Below are 17344 nucleotides of genomic sequence, written 5' to 3'. Positions count from 1 at the left end.
CAACATGTCATCGTTTCCCAGTTGTGCAGATCGATGCTCATGCTGTTGATCACTGGATTGTCTGGTCCAGACTCGATGATTTACAGACTGCCGACATATGGTTAGAATGTTGCTGAGTGCGGCGTAAAACTAAACTCACTCACTCTCTCTTGAATTACACTCAAAATATGTTTAGGTACAAAGGGTTATCTACGACAATCTTTCTAGGATTTATGAGAGGCTGTAAAACATACTTACTGATAATACAGGAGGTGGCATAAGAAACGACCCCCGCGGTTTTACAAAGATTGGGCGTCTGCTTTAAGTGTGAGTTTTTTTGTTTTTTGTTGGGTTTTTTGTTTGTTTTGTTGTTTTTTGTTGTTGTTGTTGTTGTTTTTGGGGTTTTTTGTGAAATATAATGTCAGGCTTTTGATGCAATGAAGGCGGGGTTATGTCTCGACAAAGTTCATAATTTTTTATGTCATGAACTTAGGATGTGGTGTTTCGCTGAAAAATATTAGACAATTTGAGAACGCAGTGAATATAACGCACTTCTGTCATATTGTGGTACAAATAAATGGCATTTCATTTTTATGGCACCTATCCATATGTGATACTGGCAGTTAGTATCGGAAACTTTGAACTTTGGACCTTCCCTTGGCCTTTTCTCCTTTTCCTTGGCCCTTTTCACTTTTTCAGTTTTGGCCTTTTTTTACTTTGGCCCCATTGAGTACAAACCTTGTAATCATGGTTAAAACGACACTGAACTCCTGCGAACATAACATACATAAAAAGTGTAATTTACCAAAACTGGAGGCTTGTACCCGCCAAAATAATTTTAGTTTTTAAGTTTGAGAACTAAGTATATAATTATGTATTTGTTCATGCCTACTGTATGCCAGAGAGTGTATTGGAAAGATGTAGACTGTTCTTGCTGACACACGTTTTGTTTTCATATTTTTGGTCATGTTTTTTCTCATCACTCCGTCGAAAAAAACGCATTTTTGTTGAAACAATAATAAAAAAATTAAAAAAACTGACATCATGTCACTTTGTTGAACTTCTATTTCTTGCGGAAGTTTCCATGAAGCAAAGGAAGTGTCGTACAATCTCATTAATAACGTGACTTTCAACATGTGATCTTTAAAATGGCGGCCTCCATGTCAATAATATTTTCAACCTACCTCATCGGATTGATAACACCGCTACATGCCATATATCCCTTTAGGAACACGTCCTTGTCAATAGATGAGCGTGTTGCTGATCTCATTAACCGACTGTCACTTGAAGAGATTGCTGAGCAAATGGCGGGTGCTGGGGGTGGCGGTATGCATGGTGGCGAACCCTCCCCAGCGATACCTCGCCTGGGTATAGGGAAGTTCGTATGGTCTGTTGAATGCCTCCGAGGGGATGCCATGGCAGGAAATGCGACATCTTTCCCTCAAGCATTAGGCCTTGCAGCAACATTTAAGTGAGCTATTATTCATATTTTCATTGAATTCATTGATAAGTTTTGATTATTAACTTTTGTAGTTATCAGTGATAATCTGTGAAAGAGTTTCTTCCTTTCGCCCATATTCTGTCCTCCGCAGATTAACAGAGGTAACAATAAGTGGTTCAACCCTACATATTGTACTTATTTGGGAGCTGATGTGATTCCCTTAGTAATTGTTGTGTTACTATATGTTAATAATTCTAATGTATATCAATTTATAAATATTATTTGAGATAGGGGAACGGGAGGAACTCATGCCCAAGTTTTATTTACTGCTCTTTGTTGCCAGCTTTTTTTTTCAATTTTATTGTGTCTATATTTTATAACATTTTAGTCACGATGTGGCTCAAATGTTGCCATATTGTGACTATAAATTTCAACTTACTCATTTTGATAAAAGATCACAAATGCTATCAAAAGATTGAGGATTCAAGTAGTCCCTAACACTGTGTACAGTGCCCTAAATACTATTACAGAGCTGTTTCACTGAATTATACCATAGTTTCAAAACCAGGTCCAAGTACATAATTATTTATTTGTTTATTCCTTCTGTATAGTGGAGTGTTGTTGGGTGGATGAGAGATCTCTGGTCCTGTCCATACTGAAACATAAATTAGGTAAATATGTTGAAGAGGCAAGTTACTTAGTTAAAATATGTTACTCCCAACAGTGTGAATCAGTGCCTGGCATGGCTGATTGGTAAAGAGAATCATAACTTTTATAACCTCACAGGCAAATTTGGTTGTAGGAGCTATACATGAAAACTGTGTGCACTCCTTTGACTGAAATAGTAGTGTAGCTCAAGGAGTTCACATCAGGTCATGCATTGGCTGTTCATCACTACATGCTAAATTTGGACCCATGAATATTAGGGTTAGAACTGATTTTCAGCAACCTGTAAGTGTCATAAGAGACAACTAACAGGATCGGCTGTTTAGACTTGCTGACTTGACTGACACATATCATATCCCACTTGTGTAATTCAATGCTCATGCTCTTAATCACTGGATTGTCTGGTACGGACTTGATTGTTTACAGGTTTTTATAGCTGAAATATTGCTGAATGCTGCTTTTAAACAACAAACTATACAACCTCATATTAATGTCCATACACATAAATCTTACATGGAATAATGAAAATGGTGTTAAGCTAAAATAATTCACATGACAATTATCCATGGTGCCCATTTAATGTGATTATGACATACTATTGAATTATTCTGTCTTTGCAGCCGGGACATAATCTATCAGGTATCCACTGCCACAGCAGCTGAAGTGAGAGCTAAGAACAATGACTTTAAGAAACAAGGAATATTCCATGACCACACTGGCCTTGGCTGTTTCAGTCCAGTCATCAACATCATGAGACATCCGTTGTGGGGCAGGAACCAGGTGTGATACGGAAGGAATTTATATTCATTTGTTGCATTATCATTTTCAGGTCATTGGCGTACTCAGCCCTGAAACATGTTAAAGTAAATATCAACTCACCAGATTCTTTAAACATGGTATTTTTGTGATTTTAATTATGGCTAAATTTGACTACAATCATCAGAGGCAGAAGTGATGATATAAATCCAGCTGGGGTCCATGCAGGTAGCAAAGATACTGTAAGTCTCTATTGTCCCTAGTATGGTATTCTACCTTCTATTGTTTGCGATCAAACCTGTTTTACATTGTATGATCGAGAAATAGTTTTTGACATTTTAAGATGTATGCTAGATAGTTTTAAGTTATTTTGTGACGCTGTAGGAACTTTCCTGTCCCTCGTTGACAGGGTTTTATTTACATATGTATGTACATGTATTAGGGATTTAGAAGTAGAGCTGAGTCACAATATGGCTGACATATTGCCGAAGTGACTTTAAATTTAAACTTGCTCACTCAAGTCATTGGTGGAGTAAAATATAATTATGATCAAAATAAAATGTGAATCCAGTTTGGATTCTGATAAATACAAGGTTCCATTTGAGCTATGATATGGTGAGAGGAGATGCCTTGGAGTTTGTGGAGAAAGGTAATAGCTAAAAATTGTTCCTCCAAATGATTGAAAAAATTGTTTAGTGCTGGTTGATCACAATATGCAGATTGATAATCAGAGCTCATTAATTCGTCAATAATTGATTGTAATCGTGTACCCAACCAGACTCGCATATCACTGCTCATACTGTTGATCACAGGATTATCTAGTCCAGACTCAATTATTTACTGACCACCGCCATGTAGCTGGAATATCGCTGAGTGCGGCAAAAAACTAAACTCGCTCAATTATGTAAACCAAACCACAAAACACATGCAAGCAATAACAGGACACAATCAAAATATTGTGTTAACTATGATCAAGGATACTTCCTACTGAGAGACTTTGCGGACTACATTGTTAACTTTTCATTTTTATGATCAGGAAACTGCATCAGTTGTTAATGCCTTGATCTGACAAGCATAACTCTGAGAAATATGCTTTCTAAAATTATTTCAATGCTTCGTGTTTTATGAATATCTCAAGAGTTCATCAAGAATCGATCAAGGACTAAAACTAATGTCTTTCACACTGTTAGGGATCGGTGAAGAGCAATTTGTTTAGGACTAAAAACCACAAAGCTACAAGATGGCTATTTTTATTGTGGTTCACAATCTTAATTAAAAGATTAATGAAGATTTTGAGTTCTTATTGCAGATTTCTGACAAAGTTTCAAAACTATTTAACATCTATCATACAGTTTGTACAGCTTCAAGTAACTCACTTTGCTGAGTTGAACACTTACATACACAAGAAATATCAAAATTATTTCCTGAAGCATCCAGGATGTATTAATTGGAGGCCAACATTCAGCCAGCTCACATTCAGCAAATTGAATTGAAAGTTTGTCATTTCATGTTGTCAACACTACAACTGATTCTATTGATCAGGTTACCGATATTTCATTAACAGGTTTCAAGAACAGTAAAGAGGAAGAAATTTTCATTATTGCAAACAAAGCAATGTTAAACTACCTTCTTACCTTATGAAAATAACTACTGTGACAAATTAACTTTTGAAAACAGCGGAATTATGCCCAAGTTGACTCTTAAAGGCACTTAGATCAAAAGCGTAGTTTTTAATTTTCAGACAGAATGTTTTCTTTGTATCTACAAATGTGACTGACATTACAGGAAACCTATGGTGAGGACCCATACTTGACTGGCAAATTGGCGGCGTGGTACGTCCAAGGTCTGCAAGGATCTCACCCCCGCTACCTGGCTACTGCTGCCACCTGTAAACACTTTGCTGCATATGACGGTCCTGAAGACCTACCTGTAAGCAGAGAGTCCTTTGATGCCAAGGTATGCAGTAATTAGCTTGTATGGCCATATTTCCAGGTGAACAGTTAATTTGAATAAAATATGCAAACTAATTTGTTCTTCTTGCATATAAACAATACACATGAAGAATGTCAAGATTTCAATAGTTTATGAGCACCTTCAGTTAATGTAATTTTTTTTCAACTCACGTATATTAGTTGTTGATGACCTTTGTTTCCTGATCAATACAGGTATCAAATGAACATACCGTTACTTTCTAATTTACATATCTATATAATATCTAAACAAGTTCTTATATGTGGATAAAAATGAATCAGATTTTGTCTCTGTTGCAAGTTTATGAGAGACTTTAAACATATAGGGCAACAAAAACAGTTCAGTATTCACTGGATAAATGTATTCAATATGAATTTTTCTTTAAATGTCAATCTGTTTAAAATCAGATGTTTGTGTTGCATTGATTTCACTTGAGGGCAAATTTGATACATATCATGAATATTGGAACAAATTCAATAACAAGTCAACGGTTCATTACCTTCAGTGTAACAATCGTAAAACATTTTTGAAAAAATTAATGAATGTTTGTTTCTAGTGATCACAAATAATGAATTGAATTCATAAAAGAAACTGGATTGATTCACCAAATAAATGAGTTAATCATAACAGTGGTAGTTGCTAGCACAAGACGATGTGTGCAGCACTGTTGCATAAACTCCCATCATTTTATGTCTCTAATTTATGATGTCTAACGGTACAAGCAGTAAAGTGAGTTTTATCAAGATATAAAAAAAACAAACTGATTATCCTCATCCTACTTGTCATTGGTTTTAGTCTTTATCATGGCAATACACTATGTTAAATGGATACAAATAAGTCCACATGATGATAGGTAATAAAGCATTTTCCATTATTATGACAGGTATCCGAGTTCGACTTGCGGACAACGTTCCTGCCGCAGTTCAAGTCTTGTCTCAAGGCAGGAGCATCTGGAGTCATGGTTGGTGTGTTGGTTGTTTGGTGGTTTAGCTCTACACTCACAATATTCCTGCTATGTGGCAGTGGTCTGTACATAATTGAATCTGTACCAGGCAAACCAGTGATTAACAACATGAGCATCATTCTACACAGTTGGAATACAATGACATGTGCCAACCAAGTCAGCAAGCCTGACAAACTGATCCCAGTGTCACCTGTTACAACATGCACTGGGTTGCTGAAGATCAGTTCTAACTTGGATCTTCACGGGTTAAAACAGTTACTCTGACTCTAACTCAGAGTGGATCCAATGAATGTTACTGTTGATCACATGAAATATTATTTTGTAATAATGTTCAGAATCATCAATACCGAAACACCAGTATATATAATTTTATGTTGAGCAATTCGTGCAACCTGTTTTTTGTGGTGCAACATGGGTATTAAATAAGGTTGCACTGGGTGCAAGTAGATTACATTCCCTTAAAGATCCCAGATGACAGATGTTACAGTAAGACATATACAATACGGAATATACTTTTGTTATTCCAAGATCCAACACAAAATATTAACAGTTTTGATCTAGACAATTTTCCATCTTCCAAAGCTGCATGACAAAAACAATGTAAACTATAAACCATACTCAGTGTTTTTTAATACGGCGAGATGTCGTTCCACGAATTAGAAGTGGGAAGTGAAGTGAAGTGGGAAGTGAACACAATAATCAAGAGTTAAACATTAGAAACACAGAGAGAAATTGGGAATAAAGTTCTCATTAGTCCACCCTTTTTTTCCTGATGTTATCTGTTATAGCCAATTTCTTGTGTTCTTTACCATATTTTGTTGGAATGTTGATGAAGGCAGTTTTAAAACCATACTTGCTCATGAAGCAGGCTCACTGATCATGCGATCCAGCCCTCCGCCTGGTTCTCATTAGCTTTTAGCATCTGTAATGTAGCTGGAATCCTTCTGACATTATCTTAATTTGCTCAAGGAGTGGTCAGGTAGCCTAGTGGTTAAAGTGTTCACTCGTCATGCCGAAGACCCAGGTTTGAGTCCAGAGATGGGTACAGTGTTGGAAGCCCATTTCTAGTGTGCTCCGCCATGATATTGTTAGAATATTGCTAAAAGGGGCATGAAACTAAACTCACTCCCTCACTCCCTCACTCAGTAACCCACTCACTCACTCACTCACACTCGCTGTTTGAAAGAGGATGCTCATTAAGCATAGAATGTGATGTTTCTATTCTACATCTGTATCTTGTTTTACTACCAAATGCAACATTCCCATAATATCTTCAGTGTAAATGGCATCCCAGCATGTTTAAACAAATACCTGCTGACCGACGTGTTGAGAACAGAGTGGGATTTTCCTGGTTATGTGGTGAGCGATGCGGGGGCTCTAGAGTTCTCCATCCAGTTCCATCACTACCTCCCAAACTACATCGACACTGCAGCAGCTGGGGTCAACGCTGGACTCAACCTTGAACTGGCACCGGATCACTACAATGCTACAGGTATTTGTTACAGTAGGCCGCAGATCACTACAGTGCTATAGGTATTTGTTACAGTAGGCTGCAGATCATTACAGTGCTGTAGCATTGTGTTGATCTGCGGACTAGTGTAACGAATACATGTAGCATTTGTTACAGTAGGCCACAGATCACCAGTGCTACAGTTATTTGTTACAGTAGGCTGCAGATCACTACAGCACTACAGGTATTTCTTACATTAGGCCGCAGATCACCACAATGTTACAATAGGCTGCAGATCACTACAATGCTACAGGTATTTCTTACAGTATGCCGAAGATCACTACAATGCTAGGTCATTGACACAGATCTCTACACAAACAAAAATCCGTAGGTCACTACAGTGCTACAGGTATTTGTTACACTAGGCCACAGATCACCAAAATGCTACAGTTATTTTTTACACTAGGCCACAGATCACCACAATGCTACAGGTATTTGTTACACTAGACCGCAGCTCACCAAAATGCTACAGTTATTTTTTACACTAGGCCACAGATCACCACAATGCTTCAGGTATTTGTTACACTGGGCCAAAGATCACTACAATGCTACAGGTATTTGGGCCAAAGGTTGCCTTGTCTGGTTATACTGGCAATGGAACAAGGGTCTGCCAAGGAAATAGATCCTGTAAAGAAGCCACAGAACTATGTACCCTCCCTCATCCACTTTTATTGCGATGATCTTCACGGACACACACCTGTGAAGATCCAAGTCAGAATTGATCTTCAGTAACCCATGCTTGTTGTGAAAGTCAACTAATAATACAGGGTGGTCAGGCTCGCTGACTTGGTTGACATGTGTCATCGTATCCCAATTGCATAGTTAGATGCTCATGCTGTTGATCATTGTATTGTCTGGTCCAGACTCGATTATTTACAGATATGACTGGAATTTCGCTGAGTGCGCTGTTAAACTAAACTCACTCACTCACCACCAGCTCCCTTAAATACTGTTATCTACAAAGAACTAATGGCACCTTTTTTCACATATATTTGGGAAAAAACTAATACTGAAACCAAATGTGTTGATGTCTTTTGTCCTAAACGATGAAATCCATCTAACATTTCACAATACATGCTGGTTCTGGTTCTGATCTAAAGGCTGACGCTTTCAGTGTACAGGACAATCCCTGCAGCAGTGAAGAGAGGTCAGTTGTCCGAGAATCTAGTGAGAGAGAGGGCCAAGCCAGTATTTGCCACCCGGATGAGACTTGGGGAGTTCGACCCACCTGCCATGAATCCCTACACTAAGTACAACCTCTCCCTCATCCAGAGCCTGGAGCACCAAGAACTGTCTCTCAGAGCTGCAATCCAGTCGCTGGTTCTGCTGAAGAACGATGGCATCTTACCTCTCAAGAAGAAGCTAAAGACATTGGCTGTGAGTCCTTTTCGTTTCAGGGATTCAATTTTTTTTAAAAAGTCATTTGTCACAGGTCAAGTGACTTTAAGAAAGTAACTTGTCCTGACTAATTTACCACTTGCCCTGATGTTGATGATGTAATTATGAACGAATAAATCAACATGGTACATGTATTTGATGTTAATCTTTATTGAGAATTGATAAATAGCAAAGAAAGATGACTCTACTTCACAGTCATTGCTAATTTTAATATCTACATTTTGAGCAGATATGAAATGGAATACAAGTTTATTTGAAACCATATGCCAAAATTATCTAGTAGCCCACGAACATGTAAGATACCGTTATCTGATTGCCAGAAATGAAAACTGACTTGTCCCGGGCATCGGGCAATGGGATTTTCGAACCCTTGTGGTTATCACTTGGGGCCTCAAGTACGTTCAGTGTAGGTCCTTGCATGATTTAAATGTAAACACTTAGCGTAAATGTGACAGTCTGAATCCACATGAAATTTGATGTATAAAAGGTAACGCGACCAAGATGAATATCATGTGTTATTTCTGTGCAGTCACTGTGGAGACCTGCACAATAAATATCTTCCAAACTTATGTACAGGGTGTAAGGATCAACATTTTATGATAAATCTTTCAAATCTGTCTGTCTGTCTGTCTGTCTGTCTGCCTGTCTGTCTGTCTGTCTGTCTGTCTGTCTGTCATATAGGTCCTCAGTGCACCCCCAGTTGCGGTGAGTCCTATATATACAGGTGGATAAAAGTTGAGCACCCCCTGATAATTTTTCAGTGATGAAAGTAAGAATCCATTTCATGTAATAATCTACAGAATGAGATGATCTGAACTAATACTCCCAGTTTTCATGGACTAGGATTCTTGAAGTGTGTCACCAACGTTTTAATGTATGAATCATGTTAACTCTCTAACACTTGTGCTTCTAAGAAAATTATGTATTGTTCTTCCTAGCTGATTGGCCCAATGGCCAACACAACGAGTCAGATAATGGGAGACTACGCTGCCGATGTGGACACCAGGTTTATATCCACTGTGTTGCATGGCATCCACCTGAGCGAGACAATGCAGTACTCAGCTGGATGTGACGACACCTGGTGTCAGGAGTACATGTCAGGGAAGGTCATTCAAGCAGTGTCCTCTTCTGATGCTACACTCCTCTGTCTTGGCACAGGTGGGGAAATTAGCAGTTCTTGTGATTTTTTATGTTTTCTTGGAAGTATTCTTAAAAATTCCAGGTATTGCTAGATTTTCTTTTCATGATGAAAATTCTTGATGCATAGCATGGTACAGGTTGTTCAGTTTGACCTGATCAAGTGAACACTAATGTATTGCGTGACCCTGTCACAACTGGTTGGGTCTGTTATTGTGAAGGGGGGTGCCTTTGTCAGGTGATTGTTAACATGTCCGAACAGCCAAGACCAAATCGTCGTTTGACGACATCTCAGTGTCAAGAAATCGTGAGCAATGTGCTAGCTTTCTGTAAACAACTAGCTGCAGATGGTGTAATGTTTCCTATTCAGGTTTTTAGACAGCGAACAGCAGCAGTGAATCGGATTCTGAAAGTAACTGACTCAAGGTTGTAAATTTAATAAACCAAACTAGATGGCTTATGACTGTAAAACCAATGCAATTGAAACATGAAATGATTGGGGTTTTTTTCAGAAGAGTTGTTGTCCCGGGACAAGTTCTGTAACGAATCTATGTGTACATGTTTCGCTATAACGCAACAATGACAACATTCTCTGCTCCCCTCTTTGTTGAAGTTAATTCGACCAGCTGTTTGACCTCCCAGGTCATGCATTTGTAGAGTAGCTCAGGTCAAGCTGAACAACCTGTAGTGTATTTCTCCTTCCAGAAATAACTGTGTTTTGTTAGAAATGCATTAAATTAGTGTCAGTAGTTAGTTAATAGTTGGGCTCAACATACAAATTCTATTTTTAGTAATATTTTAGATTTTCAGAAAACACACAGCTTTCTGTAAAGCTGAAAGTTCACATGTTCTCCTACCAGTGAGTCAATGTCTTTGTCTTCTCTTTCTCTGGAATTAGGCTCCGGTACATGCTGTCATTTAGAAATCCTGATTTCACCATTAGGAAAATGCTGAGTGGGCATGTATATACGCCTCTACAGTGACTGAGGACAGTTTTATGCCTCTTGCAACATGCCAGCAATTTCATGCCCAAGGACACCAGACATGAGCTTCATAAATTGTACTGATGTGAGGAATCCGACACAGGTTTTCGGGTTGATGAGTGACCACATGGCTAGCTACTGCACACAACACTTGTTGACTATAAGCAAATACACCCAGTACTACTGTCTTTATGAACGTGGCAACATCCAAAGATGGAAAAGTATTCAAAAGTGATGGATGAAAGTGGTGAGCATGTTCCATGAATACTGACAAGATGTCATGTCAGCTTGTTTTCCTCCAACCAAACCAGAGAGTCGTCATTTGTCAGCGTGAACTGTCTGTCTCATCTGATGATCTGCATGAATATTTTCAGGCCAGGCAGTCGAAACTGAAAACATTGACAGAGCAGATATGCTGTTACCAGGGAAACAGAAAAACTTGTTGCAAGATGTCATCAAGTATTGTAAGTATGCTTTTTACCCCCAAAACATCTGTCCGTCTGCCCATGCACATACGTCTGTAAAACCTTTCACTTTTCTTCACTAAACTGGGCACATAGATGTCTGGTTGGGGACTAGTGACTGTTAGTATTTTGGGATTTCTGAAGGAAATATTTCATTGTTTTCATGCCAACAAGCCTGGCTTTGGCTGAATTTGGTGGTTGTACTCCTTTCTGGATCAGAACTTAAAAACCTTTCAACACTCTCTTTCCACTTTGCTGTATACATCCCAAGACATTTGACATGGTCATTAGCAGACATATTCATGATAAGTACTTACTATTGCGAATGAGGGTAATGTTTTCTTATCCTCATATCCTCAAGGTCTGTGATGACTTGTTGGGAGAGTCCAACTTGAGATAGCAAGTTTTCATTTGTTTATAATGGCTTGTATTGTTGATAGAAGGGGAACTAATTAAAGTATTCTGAACAATTGGAACAACTTGTTGGCCTTTTTGTCTTCGAATACAATTGATTTCAGCGAAAGGTCCTGTAATCCTGCTGCTGTTCTCAGGAGGTCCTCTGGATATCCGTCTGGCAGTTACTTCTGCAAAAGTGGCAGCCATCTTGCAATGCTTCTTCCCAGCTCAAGCAACTGGTAAAGCTCTGCAGAGTGTCTTGACTCTGAGTGAGCCCTACAGCAACCCAGCAGGGAGATTACCATTCACATGGTATGCCTCTCAAGAACAGGTATGGCATTCCTTTTCCAATGAAAATACTTGCTTGTCCGTATACCCATCCAGTGTACTGGGTGTTTTCTTACTATTTTTATAGTTTTATGTGGAATCTGCTCGGAAGCCATTTTGTAAAACTTTGATCAGGACCTTTGGTTCCTTTCAGACTACAGATGGCTCAGTTTTCCACTGTGATGCAGTTAACTGAACATATTTACTTTCCTTAGTCCCCCAAAAACCCTTTGTGCCAGGTTCGAATCCAAGTCTAGTCTTGATTTTGTGTGTACCTCCATCACTTACAGTCTATCTTTTAAATGTTGATTCCCGAGTTATACCAAATTGAAATCAGTCTGTAAATGAAACAGACAACAGAAAAAAAAAATTAACAATTGTATTCTGAAATTAGTTTACAAATCATGCTAAGGCCAGACCAATTTCTTTCGTATTTTACTGATTTTTCCTCTGTAAAAAAACCCCTAAAAGTAAAGAATCAACAATGAAAGCAAAATTCCTTCTATGTTAGTGACAGTCTTTTACTTTTTGCAATTTTTGAAGTGTATACAGGGCAAAAAACAATTTAAAAACACTGTCTTGTAAGTTTACATTTTTGGCCAACAAAAACACTAGGATTTACCAAATGTTTTTATTTTTGTTTCTTATTTTTGAAAAAATGTGACAGACACATCCATAAAACAAGAGATGAAATTGGTATGGCCTAATCACTAAAATACAGTTGTAAATAAGAGTCATGAGAAGGTGACATATCCCCCTGGCCCCCACATATTTGAAAGGACAAATCATCTGACAGTTTCTTGATGTTTTCTTAGAGTAAGTTTGAATGTTTCCATGCAAGTCATGAAAAATATAAATGCCATATATCTGTAAACAGCAAAAGGCACCACTTCAAGATCTGTCTCATATATCTGCTCTGTTGAAAGATATCAAATGGTTTTCAAGTTGTGCTCTGGAAATGAAGCCTTTCCCTCCATTTTGAGACTAAGACAGAATTGTTTTCATGGAAACCAGGAAAAATTAAACTGACAAAACATTGTAAATAGAAAAAGTCACCACTTTGTGGTCTGCTTCAAATATCTGCCAAGTTTTGCTGTAAGATATTGAATAGTTTTAGAGTTGTGCTCCGGAAACGAAGTCCATCCCTCCATTTTGAGACCAAGTCAGAATCGTTTCCATGGAAACTGGGAAAATGATAAATCACAAAAATTTGTAAATAGCAAAAGGCACCATTTTAGGGTCTCCCCTACATATGAGCCAAGTTTTGCAGAAAGATATTTAGAAGTTTTTGAGTTGTGCTCTGGAAACGAAGCCCATCCCTCCATTTTGAGACTAATTAAAAAATGTTTCCATGGAAACCCAGAAAATTATAAATCACAAAGACCTGTAAAGAGCAAGAGGTACCACTTTGAGATCTGCCACATATATCTAACAACTTTTGCTGACAGATATTACAAAGTTTTTGAGATGTGCTCTTGAAACGAAACACACCTCTCACTTTTGAATGTCCGAAACGTTTCCATGGAAACCGAGAAAATAATAAATCACAAAAACCTGTAAAGAATTAAAAGCACCACTTCAGGTTCTGATTGATATATCTGTCAAGTTTTGCAGAAAAATATAAAATGGTTCTTTAATTGTGCTCCAGAAACGAAACACACCTCTCACTTTTGAGACTATGTCCGAAACGTTTCCATGAAAACTGAGAAAATAGTAAATCATAAAAACTTGTAAATAGCAAAAGACACCACTTTTGGTCCTTTCTCTAAATACACGCTTTCTTTTGACTGCGGTATGCATGTGCTGCCATTACAGGGCTACTCCTGCTGGGTATGTGTGAATATAATGCTACACCAGGCGTAACCTTTTAACATTATGCCCGACATTACACCGATTTAACATTATGCCCGAGTGTACATTTTACTTATGCCTGGACCTGAATTTACACCCAACTTATACCTAGGGCCAGTGGAGTAAACCAAGACATTTCGTATCCTGGCTCCTCTTGTCTAGTCTGGTTACTCGCAAACCACTGGCTTCTACTGAATCTTAACAGAAACAGTATTTTAAAACTACAACACTCTTCTAAAATGTCTGCAAACATTGCAAACATGGGATTGTACACTTAAAATGGGATCGAAGTTTCATAAAATCTCTTCTTTCCACAAGGTCCCGAAGATGACAGACTATTCTATGAAGAACAAAACCTATCGCTACTTCACAGGGCACCCATTGTACCCGTTTGGATATGGCTTGTCATACTCCCAGTTCAAGTACACAGACTTCCATATTGAGCCTGTGAAGGTGAAGGCTGGGGAGAGTGTCACCATCACCTTCAAAGTGACAAACCTGGGACCATATGACGGGGATGAGGTGAGAAGCAGTAATGAGATTAAGAAATGACATGCTCAATGCAGTTAAGATAATTAGTCCCCGATGCACTGAGCTGAGATAACAGAAAGACTGTTAGAATGGCCAATTATCGCAACACATGCAACCCTCTTGTGAAGGGGTCTGGGTTGAATATTGACCTTCAGAAACCCTGCTTGTTGTAAGAGGCAACTAACAGGATCGGGTGGTCAGACTCACTGATTTGGTTGGCACATGTCATCAGTTTCCACTTGTGCAGATCGTGGCTCATGCTGTTGATCACTGGCTTGTCTGGTTTAGACTTGATTATTTACAGCCTGCCATCATATAGCTGGGATTTTGGTCAGTGCGGCATAAAACTAAGCTCACTTACTTATCTCACTCTTGTGAAGGTACATGTCTGAACTGGCATTCAGCAACCCATGCATGTTGTAAGAGGCGACTAACAGAATCAGGCATCAAGCTCACTAAGTTGCCACGTGATTGTATCCCAATAGCATAAAAAGATGCTCATGCTGTTGATCACTGGATTGTCTGGTCAAGACTTGAATATTACAGACCGCCGCCATATGGCTTAAATATTGCTGAGTACTGCGTTAGACAACCAACCAGTCAATCTTTCAAGTGTATCACACAAGTTCTTTCATTTCCAGGTGGTACAGGTGTACATGTCCTGGCAGAACTCCTCTGTGCCTGCTCCTCGTATACAGCTTGTATCGTTTGATAGGATCCACTTGAAGAATGGACAGACTGTCAGCCAGAAGTTCACTGTCACTTCAGAACAGATGGCTGTGTGGGTGACCGAGAAGGGTTTTGTGGTGGAGCCAGGTGGGTGGATTTCAGAAGAGATGGCGGTTCTTGAGGCAGAGTTTCCTCAATGTTATTAGGTTTGATTGCAGTGTGGAAAAATTGTCAGAGCAGAATATTCAATTATACTGTACAAATTCATCATAGATTATCATGAAGTTGTTACAAAGAAATACTGAGGATAGTATCACAAAGATTCTAAGATATGTCCTTGGTGACCAAATGCCCTGTTATGTTTACAGGTGTGATGACCTTGTACACAGGACCAACACCAGCCACGATCACAATGCAGGGTGTCCAGTCTAGACTACTGGAGGGGCATTTCAGTGTGTACAGATGATACTGAGGGTGCTCCACATGATCCAGGGATTAGAAGTTTAACTCTACGATGAAAGGACTGTCTGGTCAATGCGATTATGGGTATAGGAATATGTCAGGGCAACCCTTCAGTAAGAGGTCAACACAATCATGGTTTTGGGAATATGTCAGGGCAACCCTTCAGTAAGAGGTCAATACAATCATGGCAACAAGAATATGTCAGGGCAACACTTCAGTGGGAGGTAGACACAATCATGGGATTGGGAATATGTCAGGGCAGCCCATCAGGGGGTCAACAATCCAGGATGGGGAATATGTCAGGGCAGCCTTTCAGGACATCAACAATCCAGGGATGGGGAATATTTCAAGGCAGTATTTCAGGACGTCAGCAATCCAGGGATGGGGGATATGTCAGGGCAGCCCTTCAGGACATCAACAATAAAGGGATGGGGAATATGTCAGGCGCAGCCCTTCAGGAGGTCAACAATCCAGGGAGGGGGGATATGTCAGGGCAGCCCTTCAGGAGGTCAACAATCCAGGGATGGGGAATATGTCAGGGCAGCCCTTCAAGAGGTCAACAATCCAGGGATGGGGAATATGTCAGGACAGCCCATCAGTGGGAGGTCAACAATCCAGGGATGGGGAATATGTCAGGGCAGCCCATCAGTGGGAGGTCAACAATCCAGGGATGGGGAATATGTCAGGGCAGCCCTTCAGTTGGAGATCAACAATCCAGGGATGGAGAATATGTCAGGGCAGCCCTTCAGTAGGAGATCAACAATCCAGAAATACATGAGAGTTACTCTTCATTGAAACTGTGTGTGATGTATAGGACTATCTGTGATAAGTGTTTATTATATTCTCATTATATTTTGTATAAAGTCAACACACTTTACACAATATGTCACATTATATTTCTCAGGGATGCTCATGTAACCTCATGGTGTTCATGTCAGTTCTAAACAAGACATGTTATTTCTGTCATGATCAGCTGAAACTATTTGTGAAGAATTATGAATCATAAACATAATGACTCATAATGTTTCATCTGTGGGCAAATAAACTATGGTTTTTTATCTGTTTTTATTAGAATTTTAAAAGTTGGTGAGTAATAACACACTACATAATGCAAGGGCAGATGCAGCGTTTTGAGAAAGGTGATTTGCTCACAACTGAGAAAGGTGGGTGGGGGTGTTGTGTGCACACTTCATTTTCGAGGCGTCGAGTTGACATGCACTTGTACTAACATACCTCTTAAACCATAAACAATTTGAACGATCGCCAAGTGGCTTAAGTGTTGACTGGCCACCCTGAACACCCGGTTCTATTCCCCACATGGGTACAATGTGTGAAGCCCATTGCTGGCGACCCAGCATTAAATTTCTGTAATATTGCTAGTGTGATAAAACCGTACTCACTCACTCTAATGGAATACTGTGGAACGTGGTTTGGGAAAAACAAATTGGTTTACTGGTCAGTCTCAATTTAGTAAATATTCATCCACAACACATGCAATATCCCAGTTTATCACCGGATTAATAGAATCCCGAACTTGTTTTTCTCCCTGCTTCATGCTATAACCGACTTCATCATTGATAGTCTTGTTTCCAATGGTATCGTGTTACTTCATCTCTCACAACGCGTGCAACGGCCAATGTACTCTTTGGAACGAGTAAAGGGAGCGGTGTTATCGCTGTCAGGAGTTTGACCTTGCAGGCGTGCACGCCTTTGAAGTGTATTGTCCTGCAACTCCCTACACGTGTACTGACTTAAAACAGAAAGATCGACACCTGTACGGCACTTGCTTCGTGGTTTCCATCTTTGGGGCACGTGCGTCTGAGCGCAATCAAAGGATAA

At 39.3% G+C, this 17344-nt stretch overlaps 1 protein-coding gene across 1 annotated transcript; it reads left to right on the top strand.

The window, feature by feature from the left end:
• Positions 1-1092: 1092 nt before the first annotated feature.
• On the top strand, positions 1093-16563 carry LOC137286547 (uncharacterized). The gene is made up of 13 exons (XM_067818470.1): positions 1093-1450; positions 2707-2866; positions 4628-4798; positions 5697-5782; positions 6157-6162; positions 7055-7269; positions 8402-8664; positions 9624-9843; positions 11180-11269; positions 11788-11996; positions 14162-14365; positions 15016-15190; positions 15412-16563. Exons 1-13 carry the CDS (start codon positions 1128-1130, stop codon positions 15507-15509), a joined length of 2220 nt encoding a protein of 739 aa, XP_067674571.1. The 5' UTR covers positions 1093-1127; the 3' UTR covers positions 15510-16563.
• Positions 16564-17344: the final 781 nt, after the last annotated feature.

Source organism: Haliotis asinina, chromosome 6 (genome assembly GCF_037392515.1).
Source record: "Haliotis asinina isolate JCU_RB_2024 chromosome 6, JCU_Hal_asi_v2, whole genome shotgun sequence".
Lineage (NCBI taxonomy): Eukaryota > Metazoa > Mollusca > Gastropoda > Lepetellida > Haliotidae > Haliotis > Haliotis asinina.
Note: the sequence above shows the minus strand (reverse complement) of the source record. Positions and strands in the feature narration are given on the sequence as shown.

What these genes read in the sequence shown, in the direction of transcription:
- LOC137286547 (XM_067818470.1), top strand. Translation starts at nt 1,128, where the DNA reads ATGGCGGCCTCCATGTCAATAATATTTTCAACCTACCTCATCGGATTG. An exon ending in GGCCTTGCAGCAACATTTAA is followed by an intron (nt 1,451 to 2,706) that starts GTGAGCTATTAT and finishes CTGTCTTTGCAG; the next exon opens with CCGGGACATAATCTATCAGG. An exon ending in CGTTGTGGGGCAGGAACCAG is followed by an intron (nt 2,867 to 4,627) that starts GTGTGATACGGA and finishes CTGACATTACAG; the next exon opens with GAAACCTATGGTGAGGACCC.